Consider the following 17404-nt stretch of genomic DNA (forward strand, 5'->3'; position numbering starts at 1 on the left):
ATGACTGTGGGAAGTTTTTCGTTTTGTTTTTTTTAAAACATTTTATATGAAGTTGTGTTCTCCTCCTATGGACCTGTCTCACATTCAGGTGTGCAGAATCATGTAAAGTGTAAAGGAACAATAATAACTGCTGCTCCTGTCTGGAGTATTTTTCAGAGATTATTTTGTGTAAGATGATATACAGAAGAATAGAAGAGTTTGATGTAGTTTACTTTCTTCAAAAGATACAAACCAGTGTAGGTGTATGCAAAAGTCTAAAATTAATAGACTATGAACTAACATGTAATTATTATCTGTTGACTTGTCTCAGTTAAGGTCATGGTTGTCATAGGAATACAAATCATATTGGCTTACCTTTATCAAAATAAAATTAATTAGTTTTACTGCTGATGACCTAAAAGTCCCAAAAACAAGTAATTTGTTTCAAGAAGATTTTTCAAAATACATTGGATGAGTTAGACTTAAAGAGAAGCTTAAAACTAATCATATGATCACATGTGAGAGCATGCATATTATGCGCTTCTTTCTCTATGAACTTCAGACTGCACCACATTTCATGCTACATGGCTCATTTCCATATCAAATTGGTAGCATTAAACTGCCCCACTATGCTACAGTATGTGTACACAGCACAGTGCACAGCATCTCTATGGAGGACACTACTGCAGGTCCACACCATCATTTTAAGCTAAGGATCTTAACATCTGGTATTCCCCATTAACCTCATCTAAAGTGGTGAACAAGGAACACTCTCTCCTCCCTCTCCTTGAGCAAGGCACTTAGCCCCTAATTGCTCCAGTGGAGCAATGAATGAGAAAATGAGATTCAAGAAAGAGAACACACATCTTTTTTTTTCTTCTATTTTTTTTTCTCCCTGGTTTGTTTTGTTCACTTATGCCCTCGTGTGCTGTGCTCAGGAATAACACAGTCATCAGTCAAGTGCAGAGCAGAACAACATATGACAATAAAAAGGAGCATGTAGAGGAAAACAAGTCTTACAATCTTAGATGAAACACCTACCAAAGATATAGCAGGTCCATACTCTACCTTTACCTTTCTATTATTCCTGTTATTATGTAGTAGTGTATTGGTATGTAGCAGCAGTAGGTTTAGTAGTGTTTTTCAGTATTATTTAGAGATGGTTTTTTACCTTGGACGAGGATGTGCACTACGGTGGTTCTCGGTCGATTGCTGGTCTGGACTGCGCACACGTACTGGCCCTCATCTGTCATGTCCACGTTTTCAATCTTGATGGTAAACTCCTCTTGATTAAGGGTCACCAGACTCACTCTGGGATCCACCGACCATTTTTCATCTCCGGCGTACAGTATGCTTGACCGGTTTAACCATGCCGTGTGTGTGACCACGTTCCCCTGTGAACACCTGTGAAGGAAGAAAAAAGAAATGGTATTTTTATTAAAGTGGTCCTGCAGTTGTTTTTAGATTAACTACACTACATGACAAATGTGTAAAACTCATATCTAGTGTTCATACTTGATGGAAATGGATGCAATCAAACTGAGGAAACAATTAAAGCACCATGTTTATCATACACAACAAACTCTCCTCTCCTTTGCATAAAGACACTTCTTCATTCATTGAACATTTCAAAATGTTTTTCAGTCAATATGGACAATCATCCTGCTGATTAGCGAACCTTCAACCAGAGAGGAGGAGAGGAGAACTAATCAGTGGAAAGTGTTTGGGTTAGATGAGAGTATACAGACTCTGAGCTCCAAACCACTGATTTAAGAGCATGCTGAAAGGGGTGTTAAACATATGGCCCATAGGCCAGAACCGGCCCATCAAAGGGTCCAATCCAGCCCACTGGATAACTCTGCAAAGTAAAAAAAATAGCTGAATACTAAGTCTAATTTTTCACTAAAACGCACAGCTGTCCTCTCTTATTTCTGCCCTCCATTCACAATCAAGTCTCCTGATCTTCCTGTGGACGTCAAACTTGAGATAATTGACTTGGAATGTGATTCAGATGTTAAGGACACATTTTTATCAGTATCTGTTACCATGGTAACCCCAAACTGACAGCCCTGTCTGCAAAAATTCTGTACGTTTGGGACGATTTATCTAATCTTTCTTAAGGCACCTCATGCTGTACATCTGTTTTGTGAATAGATGGTTTATTATAATGAAGTCACAATATATATGATGTATTATTTATAAGTTATTATGCAGTGGATTTTAATGGTCCAGCCCACATGAGATCAATAATGGCTGCATGTGTTTATTTTGAAAAGCATTAATAAGGGTTATTTTATAGTATTGGCAGCATCATTACAATTCTCAGTTGCTTTATAGAAAGTATTGAAATATAGATAATTTGAATGGATAGTAATGATATAGCACTGATTTACAGCATAGAAATGGAAGTATTAATGGCATCCGAGCTATTCACAATCATGTTAACAGCTTGCTTGTAATATTGACAATTTTCAATAAGTTTGGTAACTAGACACATTGTACATATGCAAATGAAGCTCTCAAACAGGTTCCTTTTGTTAATCTGCCCACGCACTTTGGTTCATGACATTCAAAAACTGATTGAGACAATGAGCCGAAACTGTGAGCTGCTGCAATTACAACAGACTGAGTTTCGCAAAAAAAATGTTGCTTTGATACAAGAGCCGGGTCACCGAACCTTAACTGTTCTACCAAGCAACACAGCTGCTGAATTTTCATGACAAATCTTTGGATCCCAGTGAGAAAGCTCTGCCAAAGCTGCAGGACAACACACAAAAAAAAGTGCAACTTGTGAGCCAATAGAAGCAGAAGTTGACTGCCAAATGCCTGTTTATTAACTGGGTTTATTTTGACTTTCGGGCGGCCTAATTTTCTTGCCGATGTTCATAGGAGAAGGGTGGGGTGGGGGGTGGGGGGATTTAAACATTAACAGTTTGGAGTGGTGGAGATATAACAAGAGTGCAACACTTTGCAGCTAAAAGACTCTCAGCTCCATTTACGCTGTCACAGCTTTTGTTACAGCATCAGTCACTTCCACTTCAGTGGCAGCGCTGGGGTCAATGGCATCCTTGGGGCATTTATGGTATTATGGTGGGGAAAAAAAAAGAGCGTGTGAAAGTGTGTGTGTTTGTGTGGAATCAATACACAGGAGCAGTGGCTTTCAAACATAACAGATTGCAGTATATGTGGGATGGCGAGGTTATACATTTATGATGACAAAGTGGATTCAAAGTAGAGTTTTCATTTATAATAGCTACAGTAAATTAATTTCTCTCAGCTGTAAATATATTTCACGGTGCAGACACTCTGCTATATATTAACCTTTCTAAAATAATAAGGTAAAAGTCCTGTAACTTTCCTTTAAAGGCATGTAATACGTTTGCTACACTTAAAAACAGTGACAGTTTGTAGGCCAGCTGAAGACTTACAAGGACACATGCTCACATGAACATGGATGCTCACTCGAGTGAAAAAACCGAAGGCTGAAATTCTTCTTGGAGGCGATCCAACACAGGGACCCTTCGGTGGGTGGCAGACCTACACTGCTTTGTAAGCCTCAGTGTCCTTGCTAGGCCATTACCTTAAGAGACATGTTCTCCCTCTAGGTACACAGAGAGGGGGGGGGCGACTATTTTTTGATTGTTAATGAAGCAACATGGTTCTTTTCCCACACTACTGTGAGAATACAAGAAAAAAAACAAAATTCTAAATTATTTCAAACAAAATAAGGCAGGAATCCAGCTGAAAGCATGATTCAAATCTATTTCTGTTTTGTTGTACATTTTGATAACAGCTGTTAATTTTGGGGAAATTATGTAGTAGACACGCACATCTAGAATAAGAAAGCAGGTGCTGGACCAAATAACTCAATGGCCTGGTGTTTTGTTTTTGTGCTCTGATCACTTGTACATATATGTATATACATTATTTATTATAATATTTTTTCTAGGTTTTCTTTTATTTCATAGTACTATATATGCTATATTATGGTTTCTGTTATCTGTTTTTTACACTTATATGTACATCTATAAATATAGAGTGGGATTGTCACATCATGTGACTGTCAGGTGACCTGGACTTTTGTGTATTTAAGATGGCAATTATACATTTTGACTATACAAGCTCCAAACGTCACGTGTGATATTCCATTAAATTATACCTGCATTGGGAGCTGCAGTGTGTGGACTATGTACATTTTGGGGAGCAGGTGGAGGCTAATGTTCATTAATTACAGTGTGATTCTCTCATATCGATATGTCTATAAGTGTTTCATAAATATACTGAACCCCAATTGATCCTAATGTTAGGCCACTGTCTCACCTGTTAGCTCATGAAAACACTTTGGACAAAAGCTCTAAAATATATTTAGTCCATCTGCCCAAAACATAGACACCGAAGCTAAAAACAAATAAAACATTGAAACTGTATTAATTGTATTATTTTTTATGGATTAGATGTGATACTAACATGATTTGAATGTTTGTATCTTGTTCTAAGCTACATCAGTTCCATTCTGTGTAAGTCCTGCCAGTATTTGAAATTGTTAAACACAGTTTTTAATTAAAGTACATTTATAATCCATTGTTCAAGAGTTTATTGCCAAGTTAGCTTAATAACTCTGCTGTAGGCTATCTGTGGTTCCTCTATGTTAAGCAGACACACACATACACACGCACACACACACACACACACACACACACACACACACCACTATGTTTTTATATATATCTTACCAGGTTTTTCTATGTGTTTGAATCAATTTTGCAAATGATGATTTTAATTCATACCAGTCTATAAGCTGAGTATAGCTGGCGTGGTTGCTATGGTAACACCACAGCACTGCATGTTACTGTATATTACTATTTAGAACGTAATCAGACTTCAATGTGGATCAATATTATGTTTTTTTATTGTTACAGTAATAAAATATAAGTCTTGGTTACTATTCTGAGCTGTGTGTTTAATTATGATTGATTACTTACATAACTGTAAATAATATAAAGTATATGTTGCTATTCATAGTCACAGTTACTTTGTTTGTAAATATTTAAGCTGCTATGTCTACATACAGTATGTCTATGAAACTGAAGTTTATTGCATCCAATAGTTTTTATTTATTTCATAACTGAACCTAGCAAGAATGGTAAAACACATCATTTATCCCTCTATCTGACATAGAGGAGAGCCACACACACACACACCACCAGTTGATGCTTTGTTATATATTTATATATTTTATATTTTATATATTTATATATATACTTTTTTATATATTTGGCCAGATTGCTAATAAAGACCTGAGACCAGGTGCTGCCTCCTGTCCCTTATTTGAAAACACCCCACTAGCTACATAAACCTTTTTTTATTTAACTGTAGCATCCACTGTGACATCCAACTATGTATTGATAGCATGATTGGTATTTATAAATTCATTTTTTTTAGAATTGATAAATATATTTGGCTGATACACAAAAATGAACTAAATGGGTTTTATTTCTAACAAATTAAAAAGCTAAACAATGGTGGGGGTGATGGGAAATGAATGTAATCAGTGTATGTCTGACATTGTATAAAACTGTGTAACACTGTATAACACTGTGTAGCATTGTGTAACGCTGTGTAACGCTGTGTAACGCTGTGTAACACTGTGTACCGCTGTTACAAACCTTGACTCACATGTAAAGTTGCTTATGGTACCTCAAAGCAAGCCTTGCACTCCATAAGGTATAAACAATGGGTTAAGATGTATTGTGAGGGTACTGTAAAATACTCTTCGAAAATTCAAACATATTCAACATACGAATGTGCTGCTGAAGTTGTTTCCACGGCTGTCAAAATCCCTACAGTCACAATTCAGGCGTCACCATGTGTGAACGTTGATCTTTCTGCTGGAGTTCGTTGAGTCAATCAGTCCCTGGACGCTGCTCTTTAAATGTCATCGCAATTCTGTCATTCTGTCTTTCAAGACCTACTATTGCACAACCCACCTCCTCCTCCATCACCACCATGACCTGCATGATGTTCAGGGACACTCAACAAAAAAGACCTGCCAGCTTTACACCACCACCACCACCACCAGCATCTAGACCCTGACAACATCCTGGTCTATCTCCTCTCTTGATAACAGTCAACACTTAATGAAGATGCTTCTGTCATTCTATGTTTCAGACCTCAATAAACTGGGTCATACTTCACATTGATTGAAAATATGAGTATAATAGCACATTACATGCTTGAAAAGATGTATTAAAAATGTGTGTGGAGTTGTCACCATGCATCACTATTGAACACCGAGGCAGGTAGTGCAACAGAAAGTAGGGCCAGATTGGTGTACATATTTAATAAAAAAATGATGTGAATTTTAAAGAGCTCAGTTATTCTCTGTTTACTTATCAGTCTTCAAGGTCAGCGTTATATGAGTGCATCCTGCAGAAACACAGCTTTCAGTGGTTTCGGTTTAATCAGAGAGGGTCAGAGACACAGCTGAAGGTATCCCACCACTGTATTTACACTGCCCTCCAATTTCCAATTCACAAGAAACTCTGTGCAGTTGTGTTGTGTGAGTGGGAGTGCTGCCTCTTTGAGCAATATGAAAGAGTACAAAATAAGTCATGAGATATGAGATTGCATTTGCCGGTCTTTCAATAGTCATTAAATGCACTCCAGAGGAAAATAAAACATGTTAAAGTTTTTTTTGATTTGCGAATGCTGACTTTGTGTTTGTGTGCACAAATCAAATTCTCTGTCACACATCTGCTTCTTTCTTCAGCAGCATACAGTATAAATCACCTGGTGTTACATCCTTGACACCACATATTTTAGTCAAAGTCAGAATGCTCAGAGGCTAATAGGAATGATCCTCTTTAATATATATTTTTAGACGTTTATTGAAAAGAAAATCTGGTTTGACTTAGGTTGTTATTGTAATAAAAACTATATGCCTCACCAGCTAAATCCCTCTAGACAGCAACAAGAAGGAGAAAAAAAAAATAAAAAAATGAAGGGATAAATATTTTACATACCATATATTCTCTCCTTATCGCTTCTGCACAGATGGCAAACAAAATTTAATCCAAATAAATTGTCAATCCTCTCAAAAAGCATGAAAGCAGGGAGGGAAGGGGAGAGACGTGAGATCAGGAGGTGAAACTGTGACCGTAAGCAAACAGCGTCTCCACTCGCCCCGCGTTGCTTCCTGACAGTCATGTGTGGATCATTAAAAATTCATGACACTTGTTGCCGCCACAATTAGATGTTGCCAGTAGACTTTGTTTACACTGCGGATCAATGGCGTCAATGTTTAATGCTGTGTCATCAGCGGCTTTGCTTAGCACAATACAGCACTGGTGTCTTTCAGCATGCTGGAACTGAAGAGATTAACCAGAGATATTTGTTTGTGTTTTTTTATTTTATTCTAAAACTAAAGAGGAAAACTAAAGAAAAAAAAGCTCCCCCATATTTCCTATTTAATAGATTTCCTAATGTGCTACAGGCTTGGCTCGGTGACTGGAAATTACAGTAATGCTTTCAAGAGGTTCATAATGAGAAAGTTACACATTGCTCATGAATAAAGGCCTGTCCAAGAACTGTAACTATAACTGTAAATATATAAACTCCAGTGGATGACAGAGTCCACACCACAACTATAACGACAATGACAGCGGTGAACCTGATAGTTGGATCACTTACAGAGCGATTTGATGAACGATAAAAATGCTGACAGTCAATCAAAATCCTTCCTATAAAGCATACAGCACAACAAAACCTGCCTCCAGCCTGATATTTACAGTAAAACTTCAAAAACTGCAAAACTGACTGAAGACTATCATTCATATTTATTTATTTTAATGCAGCTTGGCGCCTCTCTAAACACGGAATGAAAAATTGGAGCAGGATGACACCCAGAGCTGATTTCTTTAGATAGGTTTGTCTTTCTTTGTTATACAAAGATGCTGGAGCTTTGTCCTCTATTATAATCTGAAAAATGACATGTGCTGCTATGGGTCGGCTCAGTTTGGTGTGTAAATACTGAAACATCACAGCAACTAGTGTCTGAAATACTTCTGATCAACACACTGAATCAGCACCCGCCTGTAAACCCTTCTGAGTTTCTTTTCATGTCTCCATAGTGTGGATGCTTACATTGTTATCTTTATAGTTATTGTTAGAATTAGCGTTCTTATTGTTCTAAATGTAATATGGGCTCACAAATAGGCTAGTTCTTTACTTGGTCAGAGATTTGTTAACCTGCCAACCCAGTCTCTCTAGGTTTAGTCTGATTTAGTATGATAATTATTAAATATTGATGTGTTTTTTTGTGTGAGTGAGGAGCAGGAAAACTGTCACACAGTACACAGGGAGTCATATCGCCTCATTCATCTTAAATGATTTTACTCTGCTACATTTTCCAAACATGACAGCTGGCCATCAGCTGTCAACATCCATCTGCTCGTCCACAAAGACACTTGTGCTGTGAAGTCTTTCCCTGTATTTGATCCCTGCGCAGTTTGAATAAACTCATTCCAAACATGCTTGGTATGAACTGTGCTGCTACACAGATCAGGCCTGCAATCTCAAGTGGGATGACAAAGGTGAAGGTTGATTTCAGTCATTCATCATCATTTTTCAGTCTGATCAGTGTTTTGACTTGTGTTGAGATTGAAAGCGCTCATTGTTGCTGTTTATACATCTGCCTTTTTCTTGACACTTTTTTCTGCCTCCGCCACTTCTCTCCTTCTCCTTGTTGCACTTGACACAATTGCTGCTGGTGGAACTGTGTCCTTTGAACACCCACTGACTGCATTATGTCCTTTAATGATGTCTGTAGCACACAGTATTCTTTGTACAGTGGTTCATCTGGGTAATGAATGTGATAAAAATTGCTGTACTTCTAGAGAGTTGATGTGCATCAGGCGTGCTGGTGTGTCAAATTTTACTCCAAAATAATGGCTGACGTTGTTTTCATGCACAGGTTACACTATGGAAAACTACATTGACAAACACCCCATTGAAAATGAATAGGGGCTAAGTTCACTGTGTGTCACACTGTGTTCTATTCTCATTTTGACAAGGAAACATTACTGTCCATCAGCTTAACAGTAGTAACAGCTGCAAACAGGATGATTTACCTCCGACTGCAGGTTGATACTGATTGTCTGAAAGCATTGTCAGCTGTATCAACTACAGCTGTGTACATGAGTTTCACTTTACACAGACATAGCTATAACTACATGCAGTGCACCACTGGAAAAATTGGAAGAATTTTAGGAAAAAAAAACAAAAAAAACAATATAAATTTTAGATACAATGCAATTAAACTGTGGTGCCATTGTCAGGTAACGATACAGATGATGTCAGTCAAAATTCAAAAAAGCTCCAATGATTGACAAATGATTTCAAAATGTCAAAAAACAGGTCTGCTGACTCCACACACATCGTATTTCTTTAATAATATATTTATATATATATTTTTATTAATTAATGAGCTGTTTGTAATTGATGGTCTTGTTTCTGAATAACTGTCAGTTTTATGTTAAAGTCACAACAGTGATCTTAAACTTAACTGAACACGTTTGAATTGATTGCTGTCAGATTAACAAATGCAACAGCAGCACAAGGTTCAATGAAAGGCACATGTTGTTCATCTCATTAGGAACACATGATCATCATCACATTAGCAGGAGGGCAAGAACATGATTTTTAGAAACCTCAAACATCATGAATGAGCCCGTTTTTAAGTTGTTAAAATACAACCACAATAATAATCAGACCAACCATCTTCTCGTTTCATTCATGCCAATTATAATATCTAAGAATCACTGTGAATGGCTGTCAGCCCCAACTTAGTGTCTTGCTGCTGTCTGCTTGTGTACTGCAGCACAATTCTCTATAAGAAATAATGACACTGATGAGAAAATGTATCGAGGGGATTGACTGTGAACAGAGGACAAGCGTCTCTCACACTGATAATGATCATTAAATAAGGCTAAAAAATGTTTTAAAATCCATCACTCTTCTCCCCTAAAATACTCTTTTCATATAACTTTGTGTTCTTCAAGTAAAAGGCAGCACAAACATTGTGGCTCTTTCTCTAAATGTCCAGTCATGATTAAAGAAACATTTATGAAAATGATAAAAAGCCATCATGTAGATAAAGCTAATTATATGTATTCCTGAAAAAAAACAAACCCTGCAATGCCAAGTAAACACTTTACATGATCAGATACATGTAGTGCACATATAAACCACTAGGGGGGCTTTTATTTGACCGTTGTCAATCAGCGAGACACAATTTTGAGGCCTGGATTTCCATATTTATTTTGACATTTTTCACTAAATATCTTTTTTCCACATTGTTTAAAGTTTGCATTGTGTTTCTTTAAATAAACTAACTGTCTTTGCTGATCAATAAAAGACTTCTAGATGACTTAGAAGAAAATCAGGATCAGAGTTGATTTATTTTACAGATGGAAAGATCTCATTAAAAGTTTTTCTTTTATTCTAAACCAACTAAAGCAGCATAAAGCTGCTGCTGTTTTTTAAACAGCACATAGCTGTTTTACATTCAGAGATTTGAGGCAGAGCTGCAGGGTTGAGTGGAGGTGTGTGAGGAAGTTTATTAGTGCTGCTGAACGTAAACGCTGTGAAACAATCAGAAAATAACGTTTTATTGATCTGACTCACCGGCTTTCTGACTGTCAGCGCTCCCTCTCTTCATTCACTCACTAACTCGCTCGCTCGACTACAGCAGCTAATAACAGCGTCCTGTAGCCGCTTACTAACGGAGCAACTCTGTCCCATCATGCAGTGTCCAGACCTTTTATACAGAACACTGAGGAGGAATAAAGTAGTAGCTAAAATAAGCTGCTCCTCTCCTCTGTCTCAGAGGGGCGTAGCTGAAACCTCCGCAGTAGCAACAGCGGTCGATTTTTTTTGGTACCGAAATCCACTGTAGACTATTGTTGTCTGTCATCAACAGTAACTGTAACTAACTATACTGTACTAAACTATATACGAAAACATAGTATAGTTATATGACAGCAGCCACTGAGTCTGACAGTCTTGCAGGTTTCATTCTGTCCATCCAATCAGGGAGTGTTTTATAGTCCAAATATCAGGTCAATGATATTTACCCTATAGTAGGTTAGAGACATGGTCATAGTCTGGAAGTGAGGTCTGAACAGAACTGTTGAACAACACCACTGAGGTTACTGTTTACTACTGGAGCCAAAGCTTTAGTGCTTTGTGTCATGAAAATGTCAAAAACCTCACAGACTGATGTAAAGTGTGATGCCACTGAAGAATGAAATGTGGTGCAGTGACATTTGTTTTTGTGTGTTGTCTGTTCATCCAGGACATATTGTAAAGATAAAGTAGAGAGTTAAATATAAGAAAGAATCATTGCTAAATAATTGTGGCAGCAGCTCATAGGCATTGAACTCTTCTTTTATGCAACAGTAACCTCAGGCACAGTATCTTGTAGTGCAATCAGAATAAATGAGCTGTGCTGTTAAAGAATGAAAAGTTTGGCCAGATTTTCCGGTGTAATTTCCAGCATTTCGTTGTAGTTTTTTTCCTTACAGACCTGTGATGACTCTGCTCTGACTATTTTCATAAATGTGAAAGGTGCAAAGTTGAATAATAATAAGTGACCCAGGGTTTCCTTTTTCAGACTAAGTGTTGTGCACACAATTAAGTAGAAAGTTATTCATCACCAATGTGCATCTGCACCGAGCAACGTTTGTGAAAGCCAGAACACATAAATAATAATAATAATATAGAAAAATGCAAAAATAAAATTGTGCTAAAAATCATCTATCATACAGACACCAACCAACCCACAACTGCTCCACTCATTGCTTCAGTCCCACATGGTAAGTACAATAAATAAATCCTGCTGCCATAAAACCTTGAATCAAGCTTCATAAATTATCATTACTACACAACTTTGAATTTTCCCTACCAGTATGCTATAATCCTTAAATAAAAATAATAATCCTCTTTTTTGTGTAGTTCTTAATGTCATTCCAAAATGTTGTGTTCTAGACAATTGTGTAGTCATCAGTGATCAAATTAAAATCATTGGAATAACAGACATATAAATAGATAAAATATAGATGTTATTGTTGTAAAAGATAACCCAGCTAGCATGTCCATGTGGGCCCCATAAAGGTTACATTTGGGCTACAAATGTGGGTCCCAAGTGGGTTTGTCTGCAGTTTCCATGGTGGTCCCACCTGATTTTGCCCATATGGGCTTCAAGTTCTGACTGGATTTCAGGTGGGGCTCAACTGGGTGAGACCCATGTAGGCCCCATGTGTTTGCCCATAAGAGGTCTAAGTGGGATCCGAATGGACCATAAATGGGGCCCATTTAGCCAGCCCACATGGGCTTCACATGGTGGCACCATGTTTCTGAAAAAATATGGGGCCCATACAATTTGCCCTGTTTATGCTCATGCCAGCTTAGTCCACGTAGCCCACATTTAAGTCATGTGGGGCCCACATGGACATGCTGGCTGAGATATTATATTGTTCACAGGCAGCATAGTTAATATAACTGTTCTGACCCCTAAATCACACATTTTACAAACTAATAAATGCAATGCTGGTATTCTGATTGTGGTTTAGCAAGAACTAACCTGCTTTATATTTGTCTTGGCCTTTTACAACTGGAAGCTGTAAGTGTATTCTCTATGTGTCATGAGTTACTATTCATGTTTTCCATCTCTGTGTCGAACAGAACAGATAAACAAGTGCTGTCACGACCCGATGTAAAAAAAGAGGCACTTGAGCTGCCTAATGTCCCTCCATAATCACAATGATATATTAAGCATCCCCAGTTATGCTGATGGGGGCCATTAATTTACCCAATCCGTGCATTCATTAGGAAACATTTCTGTGTCAACACACTTGTTTTAACATGTGGGCGGAATAAATCTGCTCTCTGCGTCTTCAAGCACTAGAAGTCTATCATGCACTGTTTGAGTTATTGTGTTCACATTACGTTGTAGAGACAGAGCTGCCATGGCGACACTATAATGATATGTATCGCAGGGAGTGTGATGATCAGTAGAAAAGTTTAAGTGTAAAGTAATCACTGAGCCATTAGCCAAATTGATACAATTAAGGTTGGTGACTAACCCGAGTTTAACTGAGGATTGTACATATGCAAGATGAGCTGTGTAGCAGGGTTGGTGATTATTTCATACTTTCTTATTGTTCTTAAGGCAGAATCTGATGACAATACCTGTCAGTCCATACATACATACATTGAAAACAAGCACCTAGATAAGTCCAGCTTCTCCTGGGAAATTCCAAGGTGTTCCCAGGCTAAACGGGATATGTACTCTATCATAAATATCAGCTGTGGTTCTGCTCTAAATTGCTATGAGGTGTCTGAGCCCCCCATCCCATATCTAAGGGTGCACCCAGCCACTATGATGGGAACTCATTTTGGCTGACTTTACCCAGGATCTTGTTCGTTGCCCAGAGCTCACCATTACCTCCTTGATAAAAATGGACTATGACCACAGGTGAGGGTTAGAACATAAATTGACTGGTCAAATCAAGAGCTTTGTCTTCAGGCTCAGCTCCCTCTTCAATATAATATTCTGGTATGGCTCAAATCCTCCAATCGATCCATGCATCAAGACCAAAAGATACTTGAACTCCGTCACTTGGGGCAGTGACTCGCTCCCAACCCGAGTGGAAGAAATCCACTGTTTTGCAGCAAGAGTTTTGTGGCAGATTTGGGGAGGCTGACTCTTATCCCTGTCACTTCACACTTGACCTGATGAAGCCAGCAAAGCCAGCAAAACCAGCAAACAGCAGAGATGCAATCCTCAGGTCCCCACATCAAACCCCATATCAAACACTCTCCACACCTCTGCTGCGTCTCAAGACTGTTTCAAAATTACAAACAGAATTGGTGACGAGGCACAACCCTGACAGAACCCAATGCCCAATACTGAGAATGCAGCTCTTACTAAGGTTATGCAAAGACTGAATGGTTCATAGTAATACCCCCAATTCCTTATACTCATAACATCTCCCACAATATTATCTGGGGTACACCAAGGTTTCTACAAATCCATCAAAATCCACATTGCTCAATGCCAAAATGTCTGGAGCCTTCTGCATTTCACAACAGTCTCAACCAACTTTGCCTTGTTGTGACTGGAGTTTGTTTACTTTGAGTTCATGGACTCTGACTGTCAGTCAGAATTCAGGTGGGCAGTCACAGCTCCACGTTATACTTTATTGTTGGATTCTAAAGAGATTATATTACCATGTGACAAATAAAGCCAATGTGTCTTGACTGGCTACTAAAGGACAGCAGATAAAGACAGTCAAATTCTATTTCACTCAACCTGTAGTTACATCACATAAACAAAGCATCACTTACAGTGATAAGATAAGGTCCTGTGTTGTACAGTATAAAGCAGAGGAGCTAAAGTGAATTGTATCATGGCACTCTATGAAGGTCATGCAGTGTTAGATACATTAAAAAGATTGCCATTCTCTTTAGCTGAGCTGTGGCTCGCTGAATGAACTGTTATGCATTTGTTTTAGACTGCAAGCATCTGAACTGCTGTCCAAATGGAAGAAGAGCTAAGTCATGGTTTAGATGGAGTGAAGGAGGGACGGACAAGTACAAGTATATAGTGTTGCAGTTAATAGAAGCTGTAATAGTAACCATGTCTCCATATCTGAATAAAAGAGAGCCACGTCTGCTTTGATTCATGAATCTATCTGGTAAGAGGAGTTCATTACCACCGCAGCAATGCAGTTGGCACCATATATATATATATACATACACATAGATACATAAAAGAAAATCATATATTACTACTTTATTGGCACCCTTGGGTATTTCAAGATTAAAAGTCTCCTCCTCATATTAAAGAGCAGCTTCTCACTTTACATTCCCATGATATAACGGCTTCTCAATGTGTCACAAACAATATTTTTACTGTCCTGGCCAATAGGAATAACATATGTGAACTCTTATAAACTGAATGGTAATTTCACTTTAAAAGTAACAGTGGCAGCCTTGCAAGCAGGAAGTCTACACTTTTAAATATTTATTTAGTCTAGTCAGGAGTGATTAAGAGCTGCAACACTTGAGAGCAATTCATAGTTGTAATATATACGCTTGGATATCTTCCAGGGTGCATCTCTCTTTCCAACAGTCAACTCATCACCGCTGCATTGCTTGCTTGTACTGTAAGTGCTGTGCGGTCTGTAGGGCTGCTGTGCTGCCCTGTACTGCCAGTTCCCACACATTTGTAGTTTGTTACCCTTGTCAGTTTAGCTAAAAAGCAGTCTACAGGCATTAGAGAGGCAGATTGAGAGACAGCATGGTACAATTATATCTTGCTGCTTTTGTCCTCTAGCTCCATCATCAAGTCAAATTTTGAATTTGCCTGATACTTTAGTTCATGGCCAAATACCTGCAGAATTAGTAGCGGCTGTGGATCAGGAGGTAGAGCTAGTTTTCCACTAATCAGAATATCAGTGGTTTAATTCCCGGCTTCTCCAGTCCACATGTTGATGCGTCCTTGGGCAAGATACTTAACCCTAAATTGCCAACAGTACTAACAGTGTATGAATGTGAGTGAGTATTAGTTTCCTCCTGATGAGCAGGTTGGCACCCTGTGTGGTAGCTCCTGTCATCAGTGTGTGAATGTGTGTGATTGAGTGAATGTGACATGTAGTGGAAAAGTGCTTTGAGTGGTAGTGGTAGAAAAGTTCTATATGAGTCTATTTACCATTTACCATTACTATCAAACCAGTGCCACAGAACAGCTTTGTCTTTATATATGTGAATTTTAATTTAGATCTCTGCAGCAATCTAAGATGTTTTCTGTAGAATATAATAGAGATCAAATGAATATTCAATCAAAAGTGACAGAAAAGTGTAAACAGTATACTTTAAGTGTTGTGTAGTGCTTTCATAAAGCTCCAAGGCTGTCAGGTAAAGCATTACCTTGTCATCTGTATGTTTTCTGTTAAGCTACTTTCAGAGCAGTCGTGGGGGCAGATGAGCTACTTTGTCGATTGAAAGAGTGCCAGGAGTTCAATACTCTGAGTCCTTATATACAACAAACAACAAAGTGAAGACAGTATAGGAGCACTAACTTGGAAAGGCTCAGGGACAATTAATGTCTGCATGTGTATGCATTACAGAAATGGCCTCAGTATTGATGGAAGCTACAGGAATATAAGCAGAGGGTAGATAAGTGTGGACATCGTCTGCATCTGCAAATAGATGTGACAAATCATTATATTAACAGCAACAGCTGGGCTCTCCACACAGCTGTAGCATAATGGAAACTGTGAGATTACACTTATTTATTATTGAGTTTTAACTTCAAGGAGTTCTAATGTGAAGAACTATGCATGCATTTAAAAACTTCACTATTTAAAAACTAGTAAAAGGATTATCCCAGCTATAGTAAAGTACTTACATAAAGTTTGTAAGAGACAGAAAAGGAAAAGGATGATTATAAATCAAAGCAGCAGAAGTTAAGGTTGCAAAACTTCTGTAGAATAGGTCAAGTTCTAGAAACACTGAATTCTATCCTTTAATCAACCTCATATCTTCCTCGTAAACATCTAAATCTTTCCACACCTCAAGATTGTAATAAAAACTCTCTCTCTTAAGAAAGTTTCAGGTCAAACTAAAGATAAAAGTAGTGTCTCTTTAACATATTCTAAACATTAAATAGTTTCCTTTCTATGCATTGATACAATTATGAATAGTGGAAAACAGAAAGAACCTGCCTTCACTCACTTTCTACATTTACAACCACTTGCCAGATTGGTTGTGGTGGATTTGGATCTTGTATTGTGTTAAAGACATGATGGAGAGTCAGGAGGAAGATGGCAGCGTAGAGAGTGGTTGACTTTTCTGAGCTCTGCACCACTGCACTGATATTCCCTGCATAACTCTGCCAAATTTAACATTCACGACAATTTCCATGTCAGGCATTTTCTATCAGAGAGGAAATTATTGCCACTTTAGATTCCCTGTTAACAAAGAAGGTGGGCTTTTAGATGGGTCAGGGACTTCTGATCTTCTGATTCTAAACTAATTAATGACACAATGTTTTATACAAAATTATATCAATCGGAACAAGCTAGCAATGGCACACTAATGGAAGCTTTCTTTTCCGATCTTGATCTCCCAACTATAGCACAAGATCAGAAATCTAAATTAAATGCCCCGATTTCAGTGGCTGAATTGCCTCTGATGAACATGTTCAACCACTCCTTTGAGTGTGGCACCCTCCCGTCAGCATTAAGAGAAGCCAATATTTCTCTGATTCTTAAAAAAGGGAAATGCTCTGAGGATTGCGCCTCATATAGGCCAATGTCACTGCTGAATGTAGTTTTAAAAATTTTATTAAGGGTCATAATCC

The 17404-nt window shown here is 38.1% G+C and overlaps 1 protein-coding gene across 3 annotated transcripts in view; it reads right to left on the bottom strand.

Annotated features, from left to right (window-relative positions):
• Nucleotides 1–17404, bottom strand: part of ntm (neurotrimin) — a 476954-nt gene that overhangs the window by 56155 nt on the left and 403395 nt on the right. For all 3 annotated transcript variants that reach the window (XM_053331507.1, XM_053331508.1, XM_053331506.1), the window contains one exon: nt 1151–1383. In XM_053331507.1, coding sequence (XP_053187482.1) covers nt 1151–1383 — 233 coding nt within the window. The remainder of the gene's footprint in view (nt 1–1150; nt 1384–17404) is intronic.

This window comes from Scomber japonicus, chromosome 13 (genome assembly GCF_027409825.1).
Source record: "Scomber japonicus isolate fScoJap1 chromosome 13, fScoJap1.pri, whole genome shotgun sequence".
Lineage (NCBI taxonomy): Eukaryota > Metazoa > Chordata > Actinopteri > Scombriformes > Scombridae > Scomber > Scomber japonicus.